The 26,327-nt window shown below is 39.3% G+C and overlaps 1 protein-coding gene across 2 annotated transcripts in view; it reads right to left on the bottom strand.

Moving 5' to 3' along the window:
* The window catches only part of LOC128862217 (breast cancer anti-estrogen resistance protein 1), a 115,499-nt gene that overhangs the window by 8,221 nt on the left and 80,951 nt on the right, over positions 1 to 26,327 (bottom strand). For both annotated transcript variants that reach the window (XM_054100721.1, XM_054100722.1), the window contains exons 2-3: positions 18,900 to 19,043; positions 12,848 to 13,162 (exon numbers count right to left, since the gene is read on the bottom strand). In XM_054100721.1, the coding sequence (XP_053956696.1) occupies positions 12,848 to 13,162; positions 18,900 to 19,043 (459 nt within the window). The remainder of the gene's footprint in view (positions 1 to 12,847; positions 13,163 to 18,899; positions 19,044 to 26,327) is intronic.

Raw genomic sequence — 26,327 nt, 5'->3', positions numbered from 1 at the left:
GATGTAAAACCTGCTGGTGGTAGCAGAGAAAGAGCAAGGCCTCTTTTGCCCTGAAAAGATCATGTAGAGGAGGACTTGGCTGCGCTTGGTGCATCAGAAAGAAACGGCCGGTGTGCTTTGTTAAACTTGGCCAAAGTAGCTTAATCGGTTATCGAGACAATCAAGAAAAAGAAGGATAATTTATTGTAACGCAGTTTTTTAATTTCTTCTACGCATAGGCTTCATTTATTGCTATTGCGTTAGCTATACAGCCTGGTGACTGCAAACACTTCTCATAAAATAGCAAACATGAAATGACTCAAAACATTCTCCCTTTTGGATTTACCACTAAGACTGGTCGTTTAGAAGGGTATGCAGTCAAACAGACAAATATACCTTCATTTTATACCCCGAAGTGCATTAATAGGAAAAATTGTTGTTATTATACTAATTTTGCATTCCTGAAATTCATCATCTCTTCAAATGTTTTGTTTCTGTTGAAAATGTGTGCCTACTTTTTTCATAAACGCATTATTTTTTTATAGAAACACAAGTACGTTTATACGTTCACACAAAATGCGCGAATATTTTAAGGACCCAGCCTTGTTGAAATGTAAATGAGTCATTTATATTCAATTTAGATTTTGACTGCAGGTAGGCGCAACATGAGCATCACTTAGGCATTGTTCCACAGCATGCGGGATGGATCTGATCAGTGAATATTTATTCCGCTGCTGCCGTTTTTATTATTACTTTTTTCTATGCCTGCATGTCTTCAAGGCGCATTCATACAAGGTGCTAGCAGTAGAACGGCTGATTTGTTTTTTTCTTGCGAACTGCTGGGTTGAATGTCAAACTGATTTGGTTTTTTTGTTATTGTTTTGTTTGTTTGTTTATTTTGATGCTTGTTGATTGAAGTTTTGACATTCTAACCACCAAATCCCAAAACATAGTTCATCTAAATTTCATTTTTGCACTCCTGCTATCACCTTGTACGGATTCGCCTTGCATGCCCTCCTCTGTCAAATCGTGAGACTTCGTTTTATATATTCAGATAAAATATTGTTTGTGTAATTTCTTTATTCCATCATTCAATTCGATTCCAAGCCATTTCTTTCTTATTTTTTCCGCAGTGGCCTTCTCAATGCTATTGCGCCATTATTCCCATAATGTGCCAGCCAGTAGAAGCAGCACGCACGTCCGATTTGGCGAAATTTCTCTCACATGTCTGTCTATAACAAGCTGCACGCCGAGCAGAGGGGCGCACGCAAGCACGAAGTAGTTAGACGGCGGGAGGAGGGCGAACGGTCAACAAGCATCATGCCACGCGGTACAACGGACTCACGTCAAAATATAATACATTCCAGCTAAAAAGAAGTTGTTTCTTGCTGCTGCTGTTATAGCTATTTTCGCTGTTGAAGTTATGATGTTTGTTGTTGCTGTTACTGCTGTTGGTAGCTGTTATTGCCAACTGTGCACTCATGTGCCCGTAAAATATGGTACGAGTATTCTTCATATGGTTGATGCGCAGAGTTGAGCAACGTTTAATATTACATGGGCAGCTGTGTGTGCATGCCCCACTACAAGCAAACATTCATATGTATGTGTGGTTATGTGTGCCTGTATAGCTATTTGTGCGATACTCGTACAAGTCACTGTGGCAACGTCCGCATTTGGTCAAAACTTGACCATTTTTAGGCAACAACAAACTGCCTTATTGTGCGCCACACATCAACAAGCAGTGATGGCAACAGCACCGCCTGCAGTCAATCGCCAGCAGCAACATTATACAGAAGTTCAACAGCAGCACTTTGGAGCTCCGCATCTCAACGCTTCGCGGCGTGACAAGAGACATCAGGCTACGCATAATGTTGGCCGGCCATCAACATTTAGGCCTGAAAATGCTGCTGTAACTGCTACCTACCCAACGCAGGCCCGCTTATTGCTTAGTACTGTTGTGTGCTTTGATTTTTATAGACAGCTTCAGTTGTTGTTGACCAAATGCGGGCACAAGGAACTTGAGCGTTTCGTATCGTTTTTACCATAAAGCCAACTATCACTCACCTCAATGGGCAGCGGCGACAGCAGCAGTAGTGGCGGCAGTGGTAGTTGCAATAACAACAACAACAACAGCAAACACACACTTATGTATATGATTGCCTTTATTTTTCATATTCCACACGCCACGCTGCTCATTCGCTTTTATTTTTATTTTTGATTAAATTGCTCTGCATTTTTGTGCTATACGTTTTTTTTTTCAATATGCATTTCCTATGAAAAGTCATGCTTTGTATGTTTTATCGCTTTAACGCGTGTGGGCCGCTCTATTACTCAATTTACATTTCCGCTCCAGATTCTGCAATTTTACATTTTATTCTGACCAGTTTTTATCACCTTGCGGCCAACGCTTCATGAGCCAATTCATTTATTTGGAATGCATAAAAAAATTAGATAATTTTTCGTCAATGAAGAATTCCAATTTTTCGGTCAAGAGGCAGTGGGCGTTGTGCTGCGAGCGGTTTTCGTTTCAAATGCACTCGAGTGAATGTTTAATGCAAATTAAATTTGTGTTGATATAATTTTTATGTATCGGGTGTTTCTATAACTATAGATATCGATAATTATGAAGTATGAGAAAAATTAATGGAACGAAAACTAAAATTTCATTTGTTTCGGAACTTTCGTGTCCACAACTGAATTTGGAATGAATATTCAGAAAATAATTTCATTGATTGAGGACTCGTCGAACAGAAGCAACCGGTCGTTTACTAAAATCAATAAAAGTTTGAGATCAAAAAAATTATATCGAGATGGGTTTTAAAGGAATCGAATATTTTGAACTGCGGTCATTTCCTTCCATATCACAAAACAGATGCTGTACGAAAGTATTGATATCACTAAAAAGTGAATGGCTCCATTAGACCTAGTAACTTTATTAAATCTAAAATCAATTCGAGAAGCGCGCCGCCTTGCCGCCGCCTCCCATAGAGAAAATAACCCAGACCTACTATCTCACCTTCCCCATAGGTAGAACTCAATACCAAAGTGTTCAGATTGTCTTTGTAGAAAACTCGCCTTAATCATATCTCTCTGCACATTCGTTTGCCAATGCAAGCGAAAACTGGAGACAAAATTGCGATATCTCCATAAATTCTTTGTCTGCGTATGTTACTATTCACATAAGGTTAAGACTAGGTTAGGTTAGGCTATGGTGGTAGTCAACCTGTACGACCGACCAACTCACTTTGACCTTAAAGGTCCGTTGTGAAATCACTGTACGACATGGGAGCCTCATTTATTTTTCTTCGTGGAACCATTTTGTGGCTTTTATGCCATAGCGCAGGATTGGTCCCATCCCCACGCCAGGCAATTCCGTAAAAGAATTGAAAAAGTATCTGCCTAGAAAACAAGAGGTTTTTTTTCTGATTTTAGCTAAGGCTGAACAATTGCAGAGAAAGGGCTCGACTGTTTCTTCCTCTTCCTCATCTCCACAACTTCTGCAATATTCCAGTCAAGACCAGTTATATAAGCTACGACCTTCGCATATATCCTCTCTTGAAAGGCTAAGCAGTTGATTTGTCTTTTTCTTTTTTATTTGCGGCTACATTGCTTATTTAGCTGTTACGCATGTGCCTTCATCTCTCCATGACCTATTGGCCACTTGGATAATGTTTTGATTTTTTTTATTAGTTTGCTTGTGGCGATGGTGCTTCTATCACTAAGCAGTTGAAGAGTAGTACCTTTCCTGGCTAGTTCATTGGCTTAACAATTTCTCTCAATATCTGTGTGCGTCGGAACCCAAATAAGACTGACCTTGAATACGACACTAATATCACTTAGGCCTGTCCGGCTACCCTGTGCAACCTTTGATTTTAGTGTAGCCTAATTCATTGATTTAATTTCCGCCTGGCTATCCGAGAATATATTTATTGTAATTTTAGTTACGGGATGCGTATTTAGATACGTAGCCACTTCTTTTATAGCTAATACTTCTGCCTGATCGACGCAGTAGTAGTCTGGTAGTCGAAGGGATAGTCACATTCCTAATTCCTTCGAAAATACTCCATAGCCAACCTAATCGTCTAGCTGGGAACCATTTGACTAGAAATTTAATTCTCGCCTTCTTCATGTCCTTTCTCCTCTTGACGGTATGCTTGACTCGGTCGAAGGTGAGTCTAGGAATAGAATAGTCCATTTCCTGCTTGTAACTATTCAGACTGTGCAAAATAGAGGTGTGGCTAAACCACCGGTCTTTCCATAGGGTCATACTTTTAAGTCTAAGCGCCGAGGCGGCGGCAACGTGTTTCCCTACAAGATTTAGTGCGGCAAATTGATTAGCACATTCAGCACTTTGATTGGAGTAGTCCTTAAAGCACCAGAAATGCATACGCTGTTCTTTGGACTCATGGTTTTAGCAGATGGCATTGAAATAAGGATGGCGGCTATGAAAAATAAGGGAAATATAAAAAATATAATATAAACTAAAAAAATTTTATTTTTTATACATGTATTGTAATTATATATGTTTTTAATTATAATTACAAAGTATACGTCAGCATTTAACTGTTATTCGTTTTGTGTCCCTATCGTACATAGGTATGACTTAAATTTTATTGGCATTTGAAGAAATTGAACCATGTTTTTTACGTTCGAGATATAAAAATAGACATTTATGCGAGCACTGCAAGTACGTACAGATTGCATACATCTGCATACACACTTAGTACATACACATTCATATTTTGTGGCCAAATTGTTACAAGCAAGAGCGAAATACACGCAGGCCGTTGTTGGCCTTTTACAAGTTGCAAATTCGTAGGAAAAGCTGTGTTGCAGTTGCACGCTTTGGCTGCCACCAGTGAACAACAACTTTTGGGCATTCAACTTGTTCGTTTGTGAGTTAGTTATGTGTGTATGCATGTATGAGCGCTTGTGGTTTTAAATCTTTGTTTGCTTTGGTTTACTGCATTGGCCAGACGGCTGGTGGTGGCCGAATGCTATTGAGGGGCAGTGTGGTGGCGCTTTGGGGAGTGAAATGAATTTACGTGCTTGAATGAGCTTTATGTGTTTTGTCAGATTGATGCTTTCAGATATTTAGTAGAAACTTTTACGAGGCTATAATTTTCAATGGCCAGTTTTTCACTTCTTTCATTCGACTATGAATTTTTCACTTTTTCTTTGTCGATTTAAATTTAATGTAAATTTTATTGGAGAAAGGGAAAGTAAATTTGATTGGAAATTTCATGACGCGAATGTACATGAAGTGATCGAAAGGGATGACAAAGCGAACAGACAACGGGTGGGTGCATATTTTAATCTTGATTAGAATACTGAATTAAACAACAAAAGTTGACGTAATCCTATGCAAAAGCTTGAGTTGCAAACTGCAGCAGATTTTTTAGTACATAATTCACATAGGACCTTTCCACTCGCGAGTGTAATGATCTTTTGGATCACTACTTAAGTGAAATTTTAGCAAATCCGGTTTCCCACTTATAGGAATAATTCGAAACACGTTTTAGAAAAATTGTTTGTGAGGCGTTTTTCGTTTTTTTCCGCTATCTCATCGATTTGGAAGGCGAATAATATCACCAATTGTCTCGTTGTTTGATCTGCAAACACGATCTTATCGAATGTCAATTGACACCTTTTCACATTATTCACCTGAACACACACTCGGCAATCAAGTTGAATGGCGTAGCGCAAAAGCGGATCAAGTGGGCTTAAAAAGCCTGCGGGCACTGGTATCAAGCCAACCGTCGGCCGTCAATCAGTAGCGCGCAATCAACAACCGCCAACTACAATATTACCTGTCGGCCGTCTGTCTCCTCTTTTCATCAGTTGCACCTTTTAACGGTCTCTACTTTAAATTCACATAATTCACAATGAGTTTGCGAATTTTTTGTTGGCCTATTAGCGCTGACTTGAAACCTCGTTGAAATACTCTAATTAAGTGCAAATGTGCATACACATATACGAGTACATACACACGTACAATATAGGCATGCAGGGAGCCTATGGTGCTTTGTCAGTGCGGCGACTAAAGCACGAGCGTAGCACATGTGACCTGTTTCAGCATTAGCTTAACCGAGTAAGCAACAAAGTAGAGGGAGATGACTTACATAACTACAAATTTGCGAATGATAACCAAAAATTGTTTTCCGCTTATCGAAAATAGTGATGAATAACTTTACTGGTAAGCATAATAGAATTTTTTTTCGTTGCACTAAAAGCATTTAATAAAGGGTGTTTTTCAGAAGTGTTAGGGAAATGAGATTTCTTTTAACCGAACGTTGGTTTCTCAGGATTAGTGATAAAAAATGATTCTTGAGATCCTGCAGCGCCCAATTTCGTTTATTTCCAGTTTAAAACATGATAATAGTTTTTACAGACCAAAAAGCTAATATGAGCTTAAATTACTACAGATATGTAACTATCTAAAAGGTTTTTCAGTAAGAGCGCTTCAACTTTTGAACTTTTTTGAATAAAACACAAACGGTTTGACTTTTTTAACAAATTTTTTTTTATTATCGAGTTTGAACATATACATTTAAGTATGAAATTCGATTTCTTTTGCATGACCAGCGCGTGCACGTTTTACGAAGTCCAATCGTTGAACCCAATTTTCGACCACTCTTTTGCATAAATCGGCCGAAATTCCAGCAATTTCGCGTTCAATATTGGCTCTTAGCTCACAAATCGTCGCCGGCTTGTTACTGTAGACCAATGACTTCACATAACCCCAAAACGGGACGGCTTGTTAAATGGACCGTAAAATGGCCGTAATGCTCTTAAAGTAATATAGCAGCAACAGAACGATTATTTTCATAAAAAATTTGCACGATTTACAATCGTTGCTCAAGTGTGTAGCGTTCCATGATGAAATGTATACTAATGAAGTTTACAAATGACAAGCGAAAAATAAAAAATATTGCGTCGTTCGCCCTCCCTATCGGAAAAAAGTTGAAGCGCACCTATTGAACAACCCTATATATAAATACAGTGCACTCGCGATAACTCGAACTAATTAAAACAGGCGCTGTTCGATTTATCGAATTTGTTCGACTTATCAATTGAGTGTGCTATGTTAAAAAAACAGTCATCGATATCGATTTTTCGATCGATTGTTGAAAATGGAAGCCAGTAGAAAATTTCTGTAGTATAGTTTCGTTATACGAATTAATATACATTTTGGTCCATTGGCTGGATCAATGGTGTCACATTCGGCGGCATAAACATAGTTAAAATTAAACCATCCTCGGACTTTAATTCGATTTCGTTGGGATGTGATGGGGCATTATCAATTAGAAGAAGAGCCTTCTCAGGTAGTCCCCATCTTTCAAATTTTTTCTTACCTAAATATTAAAGTCATTTAACTTGGTTAAAAAAATTGTTTTAATGAATCTGGATTTTACCTGCGGCACGAACGAATTATGAAACCAGTCTTTGAAAATCGCCGAAGTCATCCAGGCTGATTTGGAATTTTTGTACTCCACCGGACAGTTAAAATTTTTGAAAACACGAGGATTTCTTGCTTTGTCAATAACGAGAAGTTTAAGCTTATGGTTGCCGGTAGCGTTAGTGCAAGCCATAAATTGCCTTATCTTTCTTTTTTATAAGACTTATGGTGGACTTGGCTACCCCATATTCCTTCGCTAGAGAAGTAACACTACGTCCACGTTTAATTTTGTTAAGGACTTCAGCCCTCTCTTTTAATGTTAAACACTTCAACCTTTTACGATCCATTACTCACGTGCACTGATATACTACAAATGACAAATTTAAAGCAATTTGGTCAATGCAAGATGTTGTTCCCAGAAAACTAACGGGATATTAACGCCGAAATATTCATATGGACAATACACTAGTATACATATAATTTATATACATATACTAATATACATATGTATCTATGTACAAAATGTACATGTTTGAAAAGAATGTGTGTACAATTAAATTTGTTTTTTTGTTCGAGTTATAGCGCTTTTTTATTGTTCGAGTTACAAAGAAGTCAATAGGGGAAAAAATGTGTTCGAGTTAGCACGTCGTTCGACTTAGCGGCTATTCGAGTTACCGCGAGTGCACTGTAATAGATAAATAAATAAATTAAAAAAAAGTAATTTAGAAAATCCGTTAAATGCATTATTGGATACCGAAAAGTCAAGCGGAATAGAACTCGAGAGCTCATTAAATTCTCTTAGAGAGCGGACAATAGGAGCATTACGAGCTTAATTTTTGTTTAACAATTTAAGATGAAAGGTGTAAATGAGTAGGGATATGAAAGTGAATGCTCCGTAATAAAGATGAACAATCAATTTATCCTTTCTTTACACAAAACCAAAAGGCAGTGAAAATAAAAACCTTGTACTCTCTAGAGACTTTAAGTTAATTAAAAAAAAAACGGGAATTATGTTGATGTTGGCAGTTTTGTTTCTGAGCAAGTATGGCCCGATTCAGGAGCAGGTTCATTCGCAAGCACCACCAAATTTCGAGACAGCAGCCCTGAAGAAAATCTTCTCGGCATGCCTGGCACTGGCTTACATACCACGCTCTTGGAGGATCGCTTTCATCCCAAAGGTTGCAAAAGACGACTACACCAGCCCCAAAAGCTTTAGACCCATCAGCATGACCTCTTTCATGCTGAAAAGTCTCGAACGACTGGTGGAACTGCGCATACGTCAGAAGTCGCTGAAGGCTCACCCTCTGTCTCTATTTCAGCATGCCTATCAGAGTGGAAAATCCTGCGAGTCAGCACTGCAAAACCTTGTTGCTAGGGTAGAGCTGGCCATCGACAGGAGGGACTACGCTATGGGCATCTTTTTAGACATAGAGGGGGCGTTTGATAATGCCACTTTTGATAGTATATGTAACTCTGCTAGTAGGCACGGCGTAGACCGGGTGCTAGTAAATTGGATTCGTTCGATGCTGGCCCAAAGAATCGTTTCGGTGCGAGCAGAGGAAGATCTGCTGGTGTCATCTGGGGTTAATAGAGGCTGCCCCCAAGGCGGTGTGCTGTCTCCATTGCTCTGGTGCATGGTAATCGTTCCTCTACTCACCACCTTAAACGATTCGGGAGTCTACGCGCAAGCATATGCGGACGATGTTGCTTGTTTGGTAACAGGCCCTTCGCTTATGAACATCTGCAGGAAAGTGCAGAAAACTCTGCATCGGATTGACACTTGGTGCTGTGCGAACGGGCTATCGGCAAATCCCGCCAAGACTGGTATTTTCCTCTTTACCAGAAGGAGGAAGCTTGATGGACTCGTTATGCCAAAGCTAAAAGGAGTCACAATCCAGCTATCCAAGGAAATTAAATATCTTGGAGTAATCCTCGATAGTAAGCTCCTAGGGAAATCACACGTTGAAACAAAGGCATCCAAAGCACTGACAGCTTTCTGGCAGTGCAAAGGTGTCTTTGGGAAAACGTGGGGTCTCTCTCCTAGCAAGGTCCTATTGATCTACACGGCTATGATAAGACCCATTATCACCTATGCATCAGTGGTCTGGATGAGTAGACTCTCTCTAGTGGGAGTCAGGAGGACCTTACCGAGACTACAACGCACTGTGGTCATCTGTTGCACCGGAGCTTTTCCGACTACTTCAGGCCCGGCACTAGATGCTCTGATTGGTTTACCACCACTTGATGCTTTCCTCCAAGGAGAGGCCTTGAAGGCCATCTGCAGACTGAAACACAGTGGGAACTGGTACGGCCCTTGTCCGGCATTGGAACACAGAGAAGGCATGGATATCGATCCAACGATTCTCTCCATGCCCCTTGACTCTATGCCATCAAGAGTCGTACTTGAAAAGAGATACAGTGTAGTGCTACCAGAGGCTCAGTTGTGGGGAGACTCAGAAAATGAGCCCGGCAAATACTGTTTTCGCATTTTTACGGATGGCTCCAGGACCGAGCAAGGCTCGTGGAATCCAGCGGGACAAAACTGCACTTTGGTCTTGGAATGCATGCATCTGTGTTTCAAGCGGAGGTGTATGCAGTTCAAGAAACGATGAACTTTGTTGTGGAAAAACGATGGAGAGGCAGATCTATATGTGTCTGCAGCGACAGCCAAGTTGCGCTTATGGCCTTAGACAGCCCTCCAACCACATCAGGGGTAGTGAAGTCCTGTAAATCCAGGCTGAACTATGTCGGTAGACATAATAGCCTGATGCTAACATGGGTCCCGGGACACGTGGGTATCGCGGGTAACGAGACCTCTGACTCTAGCTAAGATGGGCTCTGAGGCCAATTTCTTTGGCCCAGAGCCCGTTTTGCCACTCCCTTCTGCGGCCATCACGGCCACGGTTAGCAAATGGGTAACTACCAACCACAAGCGAGCTTGGCAGGCTGAGAGAGGCTGCAGATGGACAAAACTGATGTTACCTGTCATGTCCGATCGACTGTCGCAAACCCTTCTGTTATTAAGCAGAGGGGAGTGCAGACGGCTGGTTGGACTGATGACGGGCCACTTTCTGTGGGCAAAGCACATGGAAAGGTTGGGCATCTCAGACAGTGGACTCTGCCCAGCTTGTGAAGAGGAGGATGAGACGGCGGACCACTTCCTGTGTGTCTGCCCCGCCTTCGCTCGAATCTGGTTTGAGGTATTTGGTACTGATGTGTTAAGAAGCGACCATCTTGGCTCCTTGGCACCACAAGATCTACTCAGATTTCTTCGGAGATCGGGTAGATTTAAAGAAAATTAAAAGGGAATCCAAGTGTAGTACAATGGACTCAATTAATGTCTGAGTGCTGCACTTGCTAGTTGTCCCGACAAAAAAAAAAAAAAAACACCAAATAGGCCTGCTTCGGTATTTGATTAGTCACCTGGGAATTACTTAAGCTTCAAATGCGATAACTGTACGCGTAAAGGAATTTTCTCTATTCTCATGGCAGTTGCAAAGCCGCTGTTAAATGATCCAAATCAGTTATTCAGTTATTCCCTCATTGATGGTAAAAATTGCAGTACTTTTTCGGGTCAGAAAAATAGATTTTGGTTTATTTGAGAAAATGAATGTACACAATCTCAAGAATGTTGTGTCCAAATTTTAAGTCAATCGGTGCAAAACTCACAAAGTTAGAGCATTATAACCGTTGGCCGCTCCGACTCGGCTACCTGCTATGGTCGAACTTTAAATCGATTTTCTGGAAAACGACGTTTTTCAAGTCGGTGGACACTTTTTCTCTGAATCTACTCGACCGATCTTCCTGAAATTTTGTACACACTTTCTCTACATAATTACCGAGGTAACCCTGGGAGGTTTTTTTCTATTTTTATTTATTTTACAATAAACAATATTATGCGATTTATCGTCTAAAAATCGCACTTCTACTTAAAATGTTAAAAAAAATTAAAAAAAAATTTTTTTTTAATAAAAACTCGACAGGGCTACCTCGGACAATTGATTACCTAATGAAAACTCTTTGATTTTTTTATTTCAGATGATCCAATGCTGAGAAAAACTGTCCACGGCAAATTGCCTTTTTTTCGAGACGTCTGCGTAGATCTGCTGTCAACGGCTCAATTTTGTATATTTTCTTGTGAAAATTTTTGAAAATATTTTTGAAATATGAGTTTACAGTATACTATTTGAATAAATAAATTTACATGAATCATCTTTCCAAAAAAAATTCATAAATAAGTGCATATTTTTAGTGGAATTAACCCTACCCCCGCAACTCCGGACATTCGATGATGAGATGCTCTATATACTCCTCATCTTCGCAGCAAAATCTGCAGGTGCTGGTGTTAGTTATGCCTAATTTATGTAGGTGTTTGTTGCAGGTGAAGTGACCCGTGAGGGCGCCTGTGAGAGTGTTTTTTGTTTAACGTGAGGGCCATGTTAGCTCTTTTAGCGTTGAAACTTAGGAACTTTTTGGAGTGTCTAAGACCCTCTACGTTGTTCCAATGCTGATTTAATAGAGTTTTGGAACAGTATTTTATTGTACTTTTTGTTTTAGGCTGTTTTTGTTGAATCCGAACATGGGACTAGGTCCGATGAAGTTTACATCTGCCCCTTTTTGGGCTTGAAAGTCTGCTTTTCGTTTAAGTGAGTTGTAATATTCGAATTAATAAAAAAAAAATATGCCGCTGGCAAAGCATTTAAAACGGAAAAAATAATGTATTCAATTTTTTTTACCTGTTCCAAAATTTGAACTCCCGATCCCAAGTGTCATCTATCGGTTATTGCGTTGCCAACTTATGAGTGAGTCATAGATTTAAATTTTGAAATTCTAGACCGACTAGTATCACTTCATACCCGTTGGGGTACAAAAAGGTACAATTAGTCTCTTCATAGGAATTGTTCAAACAAAAGGGAACATTTCATTTCATAACCGCTTGGGTACATTTGCCGTCTGAGACACGTGTTTTCTTTTTATTAATTTATTTTTGTTTTGCAATTCGGATTACCTGAAGTAATACTTAAGAAATAAATGAATTTTTACTTAAAATGTACTGCTGTAATGTACCAAATAATATTTTCTCAAATAAATCAATACCCAAGAGGTTAAAAGTGGCAGTATTCGCATGTTCCTTTTTGCAGAGTATGTACGTATGTATGTGGATTAATATAATATTAGTATGGCATGGAACGAAACTCCTGAGGTTTAACTCTTTGTTTTACATAGAATCGCACACTTTAGGCATCACTCGCACTTTTATTATTTTTGTGTTTCGAATTCATTTTCATTTTCTTCACCCTCACTCTCTCATAGTTCATTCTCTCATACGAAACTCAAGCGAATTCAACCTTTTCTACAGTCCTTTAAATGCATCGCTTTTCCATATGGAAGTGTGGCATCTCAAAACACATTCGCTCTTCGTGCATGCATGAATTAATATTTGTGTGTATGTATGTCGGTATATTTTACCTTATTTGGCGACACATGCCAGGAACGTCGTGTGCCCTGTCGCTGCTGCTGTGTCAGGAGGTGTGTCTGTTGGTTGTCGCGCAGTCCAACACCACTGTGGGCGGTTGCATTGTTGCCATGGTGACTACTACTGCTGCTGCTGATGGTGCCACCGCTGCTGTTGATGGACAAATGGTCATAGCAAGCGGTGGAGTTACTATTCAAGGTAATCAGGCTGGGTGCCAGCGAGGGACAGGGCGAGGGTGGCGGTGACAAGGAGAAACAACCGGAATCGTAGGAGTTCAATATGCGCAGTCGATTGCCGGGGCATAGACCCTGAAATCCATAGAAAATATATAATCAATTTCTACAATTATAAAGAGATCAAATCAATGGCTAAATAGTTAATTGTGATTCATTGCTTTTGCGTAAATGGCCTCAATTGCTCAGTTCACTTGCTGGTACTTCGGCTGTTGTTGCTGCCGCTGCTGCCGACTTAGTTCATTGTTAGAAAATTGCCAGCACTCATTTGAACGTTTGATAGATTTGAAAATTAATGTGAAATGTACAAATTACTGCAATATTGAAAAATCGATGCATAACCGCGACAACAAATGGCGGGCACATCCAACCAATTGTGCCAACAATGAATTATTACTTTGCAATTAATGAGCGTGCACACATACACACATACACATATACAATGCGATGCATGCTGGTGTTTGTGTGGCCCAGTTGAGCGGTATTCATTTTCAATTTTATGCTTTCGATTTTCCTAGTAATTTTTCAGCGCATTGTTGTTGCCGGGCTGTGCGCTGTGTGGCAACATTTGAAATATGTGCAAATTTATGCTGCTTAACGTTTGTTGTTGCTGTTGTTGTTGCGGCTGCAGATGCTACAAATGTTGTTGATTGCTCCAAATTTGCGAGCACCAACCCACCGAGCTGTCAACAAGTAAGCTTGCAACACATGTTGCCAATAGTAGCAATAACAAAAAACAACAGCAGCAGGCACGCCGACATCTGTTCGTGCACTACATTGTTGCCAACGTGACTGAATAGCAGGCAATAGAGCCTTAACGGCGCTTTAAGTATCATTGTACACATTTATATTGTTGCTATTGTTGTTGTTGATGTTGTCGCTGTACGCCTCAGCGCAGTTAACTTTTGGGTTAATTGTTTCTATTAAAGTGTTGCGTTGCCTTTTTAATTAACATTTTTTGGTTTTTATTGTCGCTCTCGTTTGTTGTACTCGCAAATATTGCCGCCACCAATGAAAGTGCTGTTGCTTTTTTAATAAAACATTGTTTCTGTTTTCGCTACGCGAACTTTAGCTGCCCAATCATTTACACATAATTCGTATTCTGATTGGTTTGCCGCTGACAAGTGTTTTGCTGCTTTGACGCTGAGTCGCCTGTAAACAGTTGACTGGCGCCGCAACAAGCTGCATACTTCTGTGGCCAGCACTAAGTGCCGGTCGTTTGTTGTTGTACAGACGATGTTGGCGAGCCGGCGAACTGGCTTTGAGGCATGTGGCGCACTTAAACGGTGCTTAATTAAATTGTTAACAAACGGAGCGAAATCAATGCCCAAGTGTATTATATTAAAATAAATTATCGTTTTGCCTTCCCCCTCCCCGCATCGCACGAGTGGTCATAAATATTTATTGAATGCGATTTTTGGCAGCCAATGGAATATTTTTGCAATCTTCTTTCAAGGTTGCGTGCAAATACAAAAAAAATATGCTCTAGAAATGAGAATTAATATAATTTGTATGTATGTATGTGCGAGTGCATATGTGGCCAGATTATATTGTAGATAAAGTGTATATCTGTTATTGGGTGTCATATTAAGACCACCTGGAAAATTTCACGTACACACAATGCGTAGGAATTGTCAAAACCCGCTGCAGAAATGGCTGATATTTTGAGGAGATTGTACGAAAAGCCATTATCTTGCGGCAGGCCGATGTATGCCTAGCAAAATGAATGGATTTGAGGATTTTTTTTGAAAGAAAAGAAACGTTGTTTGCCAATAATCCAGAAACAATTCTTGAAATCAGATTTGAAATTCGATGTGGAATTCATGGAGTTAAGGCCACACAAAAAATAATCAGAGCTTTTCAAATTCCAAAATAGACATTCCTAATGGGACACCCTATTTGTTAACATTCAATTTTAAATAAAATTAGTAAGTTTCCCAGCCTTGAACCGGCATAAAAATGCACTAAAAAATATTTCACAACATGGCCAGTGGTTCGAGTGTTTTGATTCTTATGAAATTGCCGAAAATTGAATTTTTGATCACTTGAGTGCTCTACGGCCTGGTGTTTGTAAAATATTTAAGTTCTGAGGTTCTAAATTCACAAAATAAGCATATTTCAAACGTAAATGGGCTTTTGATAAATCGTTTGAATACAGAACTTTATTTAATATCCAAAAACTTCTTAAATTATATGCCTTGACCAAAATTATTACGCACCCGACTAAAGTTCAAGTAAATTAGAATATGGATGCCAAAGTGACCATGGCTTTTCACAAATGTATCGCTAGTGTTTTTAACCTTTGATTACAACAATAAATTGTATTATGAGAAAATCCATGGCATACTTGATGCATAAAGTCTAAAAAGATGCATTTTTAATATTTTGGCATTTAAAATTTGGTGTCAATGTGTGAATACTCTTTAGTGCAAAATTATCAAGTGGATATAAATAATTTATTTTAACAAAATGCCTAAAAAAGTGAACTTTGTTAAGAGAAAAGAGTTAGAATCCAAGTTTTAAGTGAGGAAGAGAAGACTTAGGTTGGGATTGCCAATTTGGTGGAATGTTGGAGCTGAGCAAAAACTTATACGTTTATTTCCTAAGGATCATTAAAAATCGTCTTCTGCTCTTGCAGCTATCCTGTTGGTAGAAATTGCGAAATCCAGCTAGAAGAAACCTTCAGGATATGATAAATGAAGCAAAACCCGCAATAAGCCGTGGATTTAAGAAAAAAATTAGAAAAAGCGGAATTGGCTCTCCGATACCCTTATTTTATGAAGAAGATTGGTCGAGTATTCTGTGGTCTGATGCATCGAGCTTCGATGTACCCTTAGTTTACATCGTTTTTAAATATCAACATAGCTTCCTACCCTGCCCAATTTCGAGGAAATAGTACAAATCATATGAAACGATTTTTTTTTGCTTTCCGATTAGTATTTGGAATACCTGGTGGGATGCTCGTGATATGGCGGGTTGGCGAGGAATACCATCCAGATTGCGTGGTACCCACTGTTAAGTATGAGGAAGAGCGTTTTATGATCTGGGGCTGTATGGCTGCTGATGGTGTTGGCGAAAGGCTCATTTGCGAGTGTCGTATGGACAGTCAAAAGTACATAAATGTCTTAGAAACGGTACTTTTGCAACAAGAAAAATGAATGTGGATTCAACCTCAAGGGAGCAGAGGTCGTGGTCGACCAAAAAACACTTGGAGAAGGTCGATGTTGTTCGAACTAGCAGATGCCGGCATCTCATGGGACAATGCAAAAGAACAGAACAGAGAAAGATGGAAGAGTTTCGTCGAGGCCCCATGCTCCAGAGAGGAATGAACAAGGAAAAAAATGTTCATTGTTACAAATCGGCGACTACGATGCGATGGTTGAAATACAACAGCATTTTTTTGTAAGATTGGTCAGCACAGTCTCCAAATCTAAGCCCCAGAGAGCACATGTGGCCTATTTTAAAAAGTGAGATAAAGGAACACAGCATAACATCGCAAACAGCCCTGAAAATGCTTTGATTCACAAGTGGAGAGCCATACGTACAGCCGAATATGTAAAATTTGTACACAGCAGGCCCCAGAGGAATGCTGCTGCTATCAAACCAAAGGATGGACTTACTAAATATTAATCTTCTTATCACTAATTCCTTTTATTTCTCTTGATTTATTTATAAAATATTTCAAATTCATTTTGTAAAGCGTAAAATTGAGTAAATAGTTTGAGTGATTAGTTTGCGTAGAAATAAATTCATTATTTTTGTGTAAAATTGTTGCTCAAGTGGTTTAAAACTGTTTTAAGGTCCATCTTTAGCTCCTGGGCGATGCCACGATTACTAACATGCCGGTCAACTTCAATTATTTCTGTGATTTTATCTACATTTTCTACGACGGACCTGTCTGTGCGAGGTGCATCTTTAATATCAAATGCTAATGCCTGAACGGAATCGACGAAATAAAAAGTGCTCGTAATTAGCTGTTACAGTATCGGCACCATAAACACCATTGGCAATTTCAGCCTTTATCAAAGAAAACCTGTAAACTGTACCGAATTTTCTCTTTGTTGACTTTAATACCCTGTTAATACCCTGTAACTCACAAACAAAACACATCAAAAGAATTTTTTAGAGTGAAACTAAGTTGTTTAATCGATACTTTCATACGATCACTACAGCCATCTACCGAGAAAATAATGGATTTCTTTTTCCCCAAACTAATATTTAAATAATTTAATATACATATCTATAAGTAATATTATATAATGAAACTAGCTGTCAGCTTCGCCTAAACTTATCACTCCTCCTTATTCTACATGTCTGAAAGTGTCAGTTAAGAACCGCAGCCGGGTGTCAAGAGCTGGTGAAGAAGTGAAGAATGATAGGAAATCTTTCAAACTGCGTGAGAAAGGGTTGAGTTGATGATCGTCGTGCTGCTGAATCACGATTCCTTTTTTTAAGCTTGAACCCTTCTGATTTCCTAAGCATTTCCTACTCTCTGGAGTCTTCAGTATAATTAACATTGGCCCACAATGGGAACTTGAGATAACTACATACAAAATTAAATAAAACAAAATAAATTATAAATAAAATAAAGTACTTGTGAAGTAAAAAGTGCTTAAACACTGAATAACTTTTCCTTACAAATAGAGGTTTCTACGGTTGTATGCCAGATTCGACATTCCTATGATTTGGAAGGGAAGCTTTTGCATTGACTACTACGAAATTTATAGCATGCAATATAACTTTGAACACGCAGGTTTGTGGCACATGAAAATCTTATGTTTATGGGTAAGTAAACGTTTCCCCATATTTTTGCCATAACCTTCGCTATTTTGTTCGGCTTTGCCTATAACTCTTTTTCACTTATATCGCAATGGATTGATTTAGAATTTTCGGCCAAGTGAGCCCTCTTATGCCTCTTATTATACCATATAACTCAGCCTAACCATGTTCTCGGTTCCCTATTCTTAACTCGGTATAAATCACCAGAAAAGGTTGTGTGTGTGTTTCGCCTTTCAGTTCGTAGTCATCATCCATTAACACCATTACCCATAGCTAAAAGCTTGGACGATGGAATCCAGCAGGTATGTATGTATGTGTGTACCAGCATAATTCATAATAGTGAGTGCTTTAATGCACTATCGGGCAAATTCTCCCTTCCTCAATGCTTTCGAATTTAATTTGAGATGCTGCTGCGGCTCTAGGCAAAACAACGCATTAAGAACAATCCCAATGGAATGCCAAACAATATGCAAAACCTAAAAGTTGAAAACTTTTCTCAATTTGCGTGCAATAAAAATCTAAGTTCCATCGCGTGACGAGCATGCGCCCAGCATGCATCCGTAGGGTCCCCTACTTCACGCGCGTACATCGACAACAGTCCAATTGTTTCTACTTTAATCTCCTGCTGCTGCTGTTCCTACTTTGTAATTATCCCTGCACTAAAAATAGCTGCAAATCTAAACTTGTGTGAAATTAAAATGCTCCTCTCCCCCCACTTTTCAGTTTATGCCTTTAGACTAAACTAATCGTAGCGAAGGAGCGGTCGAACGGATGTGTTGATGCTGATATTAAGCAATTTTGAATATTTCATTAATAACAAAGCTGTCACTCAGCCAATCAGACAGCCAGTACTCCATGCGCTCACCACATTGCAGACGCGTCTTGCAGTCGTGAGGCTTACAGTAGTTACTCTTTTGTTCGTTAGCATTTTTTCCTCTTCAATTGAGACAATTTACGCATTACAAATTGTTTGCTGATTAAAATCTGACTCAGTTGTTAATTTGTTTGCTGTTTGCTGGCTGAAAGTGCTTACCTCGCGTCCACGTAACGAACAAAGCCACCAGCCTTCCAAGCCATCTGTGTCCTGCTCTATAACGGTGAGGACATCGCCTTTTTTGAAGGCCAACTCATCCGGCGAGTCAGCAAAGTTATCATAGATGGCTTTTGCATAAAGTTTCTGTAATTGAAGATAGAGAGAGAGAGAAAAATTTTAATTTAAAGATTTATTTAGTCAGCTTGTTTTCTAATTTGTGTAATAAATGTATGTGACAACGGGTGATACAAGTTTATGTTTGAAATTAAATTAAAAAAAAGATACATTCACATAATTTCATTCTGCAACAGCTCATAAAACATACGAGTATTTGTAAATTTGAAGTACACCACTGACTGACGAACAAAATTTCAAACTGTCAAAAAAAAAATCTATGATTGAAAAAGATACGTGTATTTGGAAGACCTTCTGTATTCATTATTATTTTACCATATTCCATGTAATTATTATAAATTGAACCTGGTTTAAGCTCTGAAGTATTCAAGGCCTGCTCAGATATGCCAGCACTTGCATTCTTAAATCTTTCCTCTAAGGCTGTAGTAGTGCCTTTTACATTTTTGGCGAATATTCTGCATACTGGCATACAAATATGGATGTATGTATTCGTATAAACATGAATGGGTGTACATATCAGTATTCGCAAATTTAGACTTGATTTTCGCACTTTGTCAACATTTTTGCCCCGTACCTAATAAACCAATACTTTGCACGACCTTCACGAAACCGGCATACGAAATTAGATTTGGCATTTTTGTTAAAATTTATGTTGCATTTATTTCGCCTTTTCTCCTCTCCTCGTTTTAAGCGCTCTTTATGCGTACTGCGCGGTTTTTGCGACTTAATCAAAAGGTATAAATTCCAAGAATCCAAACAAGTTTGCATGAAATCTGAGCAAATAAAAGTGTTGCGCGATAATGGATTATTATGGCGGCAAACACTTTTTATTAACGCTGGCTCACAGTCTTCGTGCCAGTTCTGAAGTTACAGAATATGAATGAATGTACGTATGTATGAATGAAATGTGTTCAGTGGAAGCCTCAAAGCCTTGTAGCCGCAAAGTCTTACGGGTTTTGCCAGATACTTCCAGGCGTTTTTATTACTAAGCGTTTGGAATACAAGCACAGTTAGACAAATATTTATTGTTTATTGTTGTTGTATTTTTCTTCGTGTGTGACCCGACCACAGTATGCATGTATGTATGTGTACGGTAACTGTGGCTCACTTCATAGATCTGAGCACTTAAATGGTGTATGAATTTTCTCCGAATGCAATAAAGTCCAACAAAACCGCTGCCTATTGGGGCTCGCCCTGTCTTGACGTAGCCTGGCGTTTGCTTTTTCTTGACTTTATGACTTCACGTTTCGCTATTGAAACTTGTTTCTTTGCATATAATCGTTTTCTTTTTATACAATTTCTAAAACAGAAAAAACCTTTTATTTGATTTGAGTTCGAAATAAACTCACACTATTTTCTTTGTTAATACTCGTAGAAACCACACTTGAATGCCAAGTGTCAAAGTGGCATGAAGGCAAGAAGGCAAGGAAGAAATCCACTTATAACCACAAGAGTTCATAGCGCGGTACGTGGCACCTCGCTCTTTCGAAACAAAAGTAAATATTTTTTTGGATTTTGTTTTGTTATATTTCGACGCGCGTAAAATCGCCCTTTGTCTTACACTAAAAGCCCGCGTCTAATTTGTGGAGGCCTTTTTGCCTGCTTGCTCTTATTTCGGGTCTATCGATAAAGTGTAGCGTGAAGCGACTGATAGAGGGGAGCTTTGTGCAGCGCAACTGCAAATACCAAAGCTAATTGAAAACGTCAATATGACAGTTTCACCGATTTATTCCACAGACTCTGGCGAGCGGGTGGCTACATCACTGGTTGGTTCATTGTTAAGCCAGCCTGCGCGACCGCGTCCCCGCATTTGCTTCTACTCGTAGGCAAAATGGTAAATATGTTTGGGTGAAAATCAATCATCTATGGCGGGAAACTGTTGTTTGTACATCGTTTGCTTATTTTGCACTCGATTGTTGGCGGCAAATAACTAATTTTACTATGAGAAGCGTACAATGGTTTACATACTTTGGTTGAAGCGCATAGGTTTTAAAACTATGTAAACAAATCAAATTGTGGAACTTTGTTAGAATAGCTGCTTTCGATTCACCAACACCTAGCGAACAGTGAATAACACAACAAATTTTCCTTGAATCCAACATTGATTTGCTTTAGCAGCACTGAGCTTTTTTTAATTTTGCCAAACTGCAATGCCAATACTTTTCAAAGCTTTGCGCTTTAAATGTGACAAATATCTCTACTCTTACTTGTCGCTTGTGAGCCAAACGACTATTAAAGAAGTCACCTGATCATCGCTAAACTGTTGTTGCTTTCATATAAAGTTTTCGCTTGTAGAGCAGCGGAATTCTCTAGCGAACAGAGATGTAGTGATTGAATATTTTTATATAGAATAAAGTACCAGGGCTGGGCTTGTTTAAATTCCTGCTTGTTTAATTCTTCTTATTCCTTGCTTTTGCCCCATTTTAATTGTGATCAACTCTTCTAGTTCGTAATCGCCAAATTCTTCGCTCTTGGCTCGTCTTGTTGTTTAAAGTCGCACGCTTGTGTATGTATATATGTATGTTGGAGTGGCCTCAGGCCGTAACGATGTCTAGAACTTTCTTTGTCATATCGAGTTCAGGCTTCCTCTAGACATGACCTTATGAGGGAACACGGCTCTCTCGAGTGTTTTTTTCTCAATTGGCGTAATTTTAAGGCTTCCCCGAATGTTTCGGTTTGGTACTTTGTCCATCGTTGTGACGCATGTTGACCATCTCAGCATTTTCATCTCAATCTTCATCTTTCGTGGGGCTTTTTAGAGCGGCATCTTTCTCCGAGAGATTGTTTTTATTTTAGTATAAAAATTAAAAGCATTTTTTGTATTTATTTATTTATTTATTTCATTCAAGCTTAGTTTTCTTACTGTTAGCATCAGTGCTTTAGGGCTTCATAACTTTGAACAAATAACTGTTGCTTGTAACAACCCAAAAGCGACTTGGCCTTTGGACGTGTCTTAGCTTTCTAAATGATGCTTTTGACTATGACTACAACATTTCACCCGAACTTAGCCACGTCTCTAGTTGCTTAATTTTATGTTCCGTAACTCATCAGCCATATCTGTCAGGATATAAAAAACCTAAGAAAAGTTATACTAAAATACAGCTGACGTGTCTTTCGCCCCTCTGCTTCCCAGAGCTTTTGAGTACGACAAGCTTGCAAAAAGCAATTCTTCATTTATTTCACGTTTTTGTTATTGCTAATGAATGTCTGCAGAAAAGATTTTAAAAATTAATAAAATGAAATGAGTATGAAATCTTTGAGTGCGAAACTTTCTGTCGAAAGGTTATTAACCAAAAGCAAAGAAAAAATCAGCAAAAAATCAACGCTCGTTAAAAACTTGTGAAAAAAGTGAGGTTAATGAAAAGGTGGGAAAGTAGAAAAAGTTGATATTCAAAATGTGTATGCACACACATATGTACACATTTTGCATGTGCGCTGAATTAACGCAAGTTAACGCTTAATAAACATTTAACATTTTACAGAATATGCTGACGGAGCGACTGGAAACCCAAATGCCCAGCGTGGCTGTACGAAGCAGTATCAGCTTACAATATTGCGCCACAACAGGGGTGTGCAACGGGGGTTTAGGGCACAAAGGGCAGTGAGTATCCGCTTTTACACAGTGAAAAGCGAAATATGATGAATCACATTTGGCTGAAGTGCTGGCACTTTATATTCTTCAAATATTGTCATAACTTGTTGATTGAGGTATTACTCTAAAAAGCCAGTGAGAACTTGACATTTTTTCTTTGAATGAAATGGAAAAAGTGCATTAAGTGGCCTTTGCATCAGCAAGCGAAAACAAACAGTGGCTCCAAGAATGAATGAAGCGGCTCTTATAATGAAGAATGAGGATGAATGTTAATGAGTGTCACTATGCTGTTGCATGTTCTCCTCAAGAGGAACGAGATCAAGAGGTGTTTTGTTAAGCAAACTTCTCTTTCTTTGCTTATGAGATTAATGTGTTCCAAAATAAGGTCACTGCGCAACAAAAGAACAATTATAGAGGAACACCTTTTATATTCTTGTTAATCTCTCTAAAAAAGCGAAAGGGTACTTAGTAGTCAGGCTTATTATTAATTTGAGGACTCTTTCGGGCTATTTGGTTCAATATTACCAATGGATCCAGAGTTACACCACCTAGGTGGGAAAATCTACTAATACTATTTCATTAAATGATAACGAAGACAACGAAGTCCTGTAGAGTATTCAGTGAGAGCTCGTAAAGCCTCTCTATCCAAATTAAAGTGCGTATTGGACGTTCCAGTAGAACGAAGGGCAACCGGCTTTGCCTGCCTCTGTCCTGGTCTTTTCATCCAGTGTCGTATGAATTCCGTGTTATATCATTCGTTGAAAATTTCCTTCACGTAGGTTTTTGTAAGCCCCAGGAATTTTGATGTAGCGTCTAATTTCGCTAGGTAGTCCACCCGTTCGTCATAATAACAATGTCAGCCTTGAAATCCAACGTAGAATCTCTCTTGCCAACAAGTGCTACTTTGGACTAAGTAGGCAACTGAGCAGTAAAGTCCTCTCTCGACGAACAAAACTAACACTCTACAAGACTCTCATCATGCTCGTCCTAACGTATGGCGCAGAAGCTTGGACGATGACAGCATCCGATGAAGCGACGCTTGGAGTGTTCGAGAGAAAGATTCTGCGTAAGATTTTTGGACCTTTGCACGTTGTCAACGGCGAATATCGCAGACGATGGAACGATGAGCTGTATGAGCTTTACGACGACATAGACATAGCGCAGCGAATAAAGATCCAGCGGCTACGTTGGCTGGGTCATGTCATCCGAATGGATACAAACGCTCCGGCTTTGAAAGTATTCGATGCGGTACCAGCTGGTGGTAGCAGAGGAAGAGGGCGACCTCCTCTGCGTTGGAAAGATCAGGTGGAGAAGGACTTGGCTTCACTTGATGTGTCCAACTGGCGCCGGTTAGCACGAGAAAGAAACGACTGGCGCGCTTTGTTAAACTCGGCCAAAATCGCGTAGGCGGTTATAGCGCCAATTAAGAAGAAGAAGTCCACCCGTTCGCAGGATACTGAAGCATTCCTCAACAAGATTGGGTGCTATTGTAAGAAGCTGCAATGCACATAACTCTGTCTGGCGTCTGACAAAACACGGATGCGCTCTTCGTGGGAGCTCTTGCAGCAAATTTCTGTGTGAAACATCTTTGAAAGGTTGAAAAGCTGTGAAATAACAGACAATTGGTAGCAATCTTTTACCATCCGTTAAATTCGATTCATATTTGTACCAGATTTCTGAATTAGGTTGAATGTGAATTGCCTGCTTCACTCTATCGATCTATAGCACAGAAGTCATTGTATTTCTATAACGCAATTGCAATTATAGGATTGTTTATGAATTTCATATCATGAGTGAAGGAAGGTTTCCTATAAGTGCACTGAGTGCATCCGTGGGACAGGTTCTTATCGCCACAGTTGTATTTATTTATTTACAACCATAAATAGTAGGCATTCATTCCCAGCTCGCAGAAACATCTGGTGCAGGTGCAAACGAAGTCAATTCAGAAATCAACTCGGCCGTACACAGCTGGTTTATGGCCTTCGTACAGAATGGATATCCCCTAGATCATAATGCCTCGAGCCTAATCCTAGGAGAATAGGTAGAGCTGCTGCTCTTGTCAGAACTTTGTTCATCTCATTGTCACTCGACCCCGCAAACACCTGGGCGCCTGGGAATGGCATTACTTTATTTTTCCCTGCCAGAAGCTGAAGAGTATCATCTTCCTCAATAGCATAGATCAGAATATTTGACTAGATAGTTTCGCTATCTGAAAAAACGGCAATAAATGTGTCCTTCAAGTATTGTGAAGATTTATGATAACAAATTGAAAATGTTAGAACCTCAACTTCACATACGGTATGCCCAACTAAATTTTGAATTTATCTGAAGATGTCAAAGCAGTCACATATCGAACCCAGGCATTCATTTTCCTTAGGTATTCAACTTAATCAAGCTACTTGACCTCATAGCCAGAGTATAGTGAAATCAATGTTCGATTTGTATCTTCTAAACTGGCAACCTATGGAAGGGCCAAACTTATAACCTAATAGACAATACTGTCGCCTGTTCATGACAACAATTGCCAAGCCATCAGAGTAGCCTAACTACATTCAAATAGTTGACTTAGGAGTTAGGCTATTCAGAGAGATCAGACTATTAAGTGAAAGAAGAGAGGTCTCTTCGATATCTAGGAAAGCGCAAAAAACAGCGTCGTGAGTTTTACTAACAAATGTACACCCGTTTGGATTAAGCAAAGTGAGTTATGCGCAAGGGAAAGATTAACTCAATTTGCAGGCCCAATATTCTTAACACATTTGAAAGGTGAAGGAAGAAGATGTAGGTACATAGCGAGCCAATCCTTTTTAAAACCAAAATTTAAAGAGTTTTGTTTCAAATTTTTCTTACACAAATATGCACATAAAATTAAGTTTCAAAATTTGATGTCTGATGCAGTGAATACGTTGCTGAGTGTGAGTGTGCACTGCATGCATGTACGTGATAAAACTCGCAATCCACTTTGTCACTGAAAAAGGTCGGTTCTATTTCAACTATGGCTTGGACTTGTACTTTTGCACTTTGCTCGCTGAATTATCAAGCACGAAGAGCCCCAATTGCTTCTGAAGGGCAACTTGAGTATGCATGCACATGCATATGTATGTACGAGGTGTGTTCAAAAAGTATCGCGAATTTTGTGTTTTCTAAAAAATTATTTATTTATTCATTAATATCTATTTTTCCCCCTTCAAAGTAGGCCCCATGAGATATTGTGCACTTGTGCCAAGTTTTTTCAAATCTTCGAAGCACTTCAAAAAATAATTTTTTTTATGTTGATCAGCTCCTCCTTCGATGCCGTATTTATCTCGTCAATCGTATTTAGTGTCGTCCTTTCAGGGGCCTCATCAGTTTCGTGAACAAGAAAAAGTCACAGGGGGCCAGATCTGGGGAATACGGTGGCTATGTCATCATTAGTGTGTTGTTTTGGCCAAAAAATCGCGGACAAGCAACGATGTCTGAGCAGGGGCGTTATCGTGATGCAAGAGCCAATTTTTGTTCTTCCACAAATCCGGGCATTTCTGGCCTATTGCTTCGCGCAAATTACGCATAACTTGTAGGTAATATTCCTTATTAACCATTTTACCCTGTGGCATGAACTCATAATGCACAACGCCCCTGCAATCGAAGAAAACGGTAAGCAAAACTTTTACATTCGACCGAACTTGGCGCGCTTTTTTCGGTCTTGGTTCGTGCGGCAGCTTTCA

The sequence above is a fragment of the Anastrepha ludens genome, chromosome 4 (genome assembly GCF_028408465.1).
Source record: "Anastrepha ludens isolate Willacy chromosome 4, idAnaLude1.1, whole genome shotgun sequence".
Taxonomy (NCBI): domain Eukaryota; kingdom Metazoa; phylum Arthropoda; class Insecta; order Diptera; family Tephritidae; genus Anastrepha; species Anastrepha ludens.
Note: the sequence above shows the minus strand (reverse complement) of the source record. Positions and strands in the feature narration are given on the sequence as shown.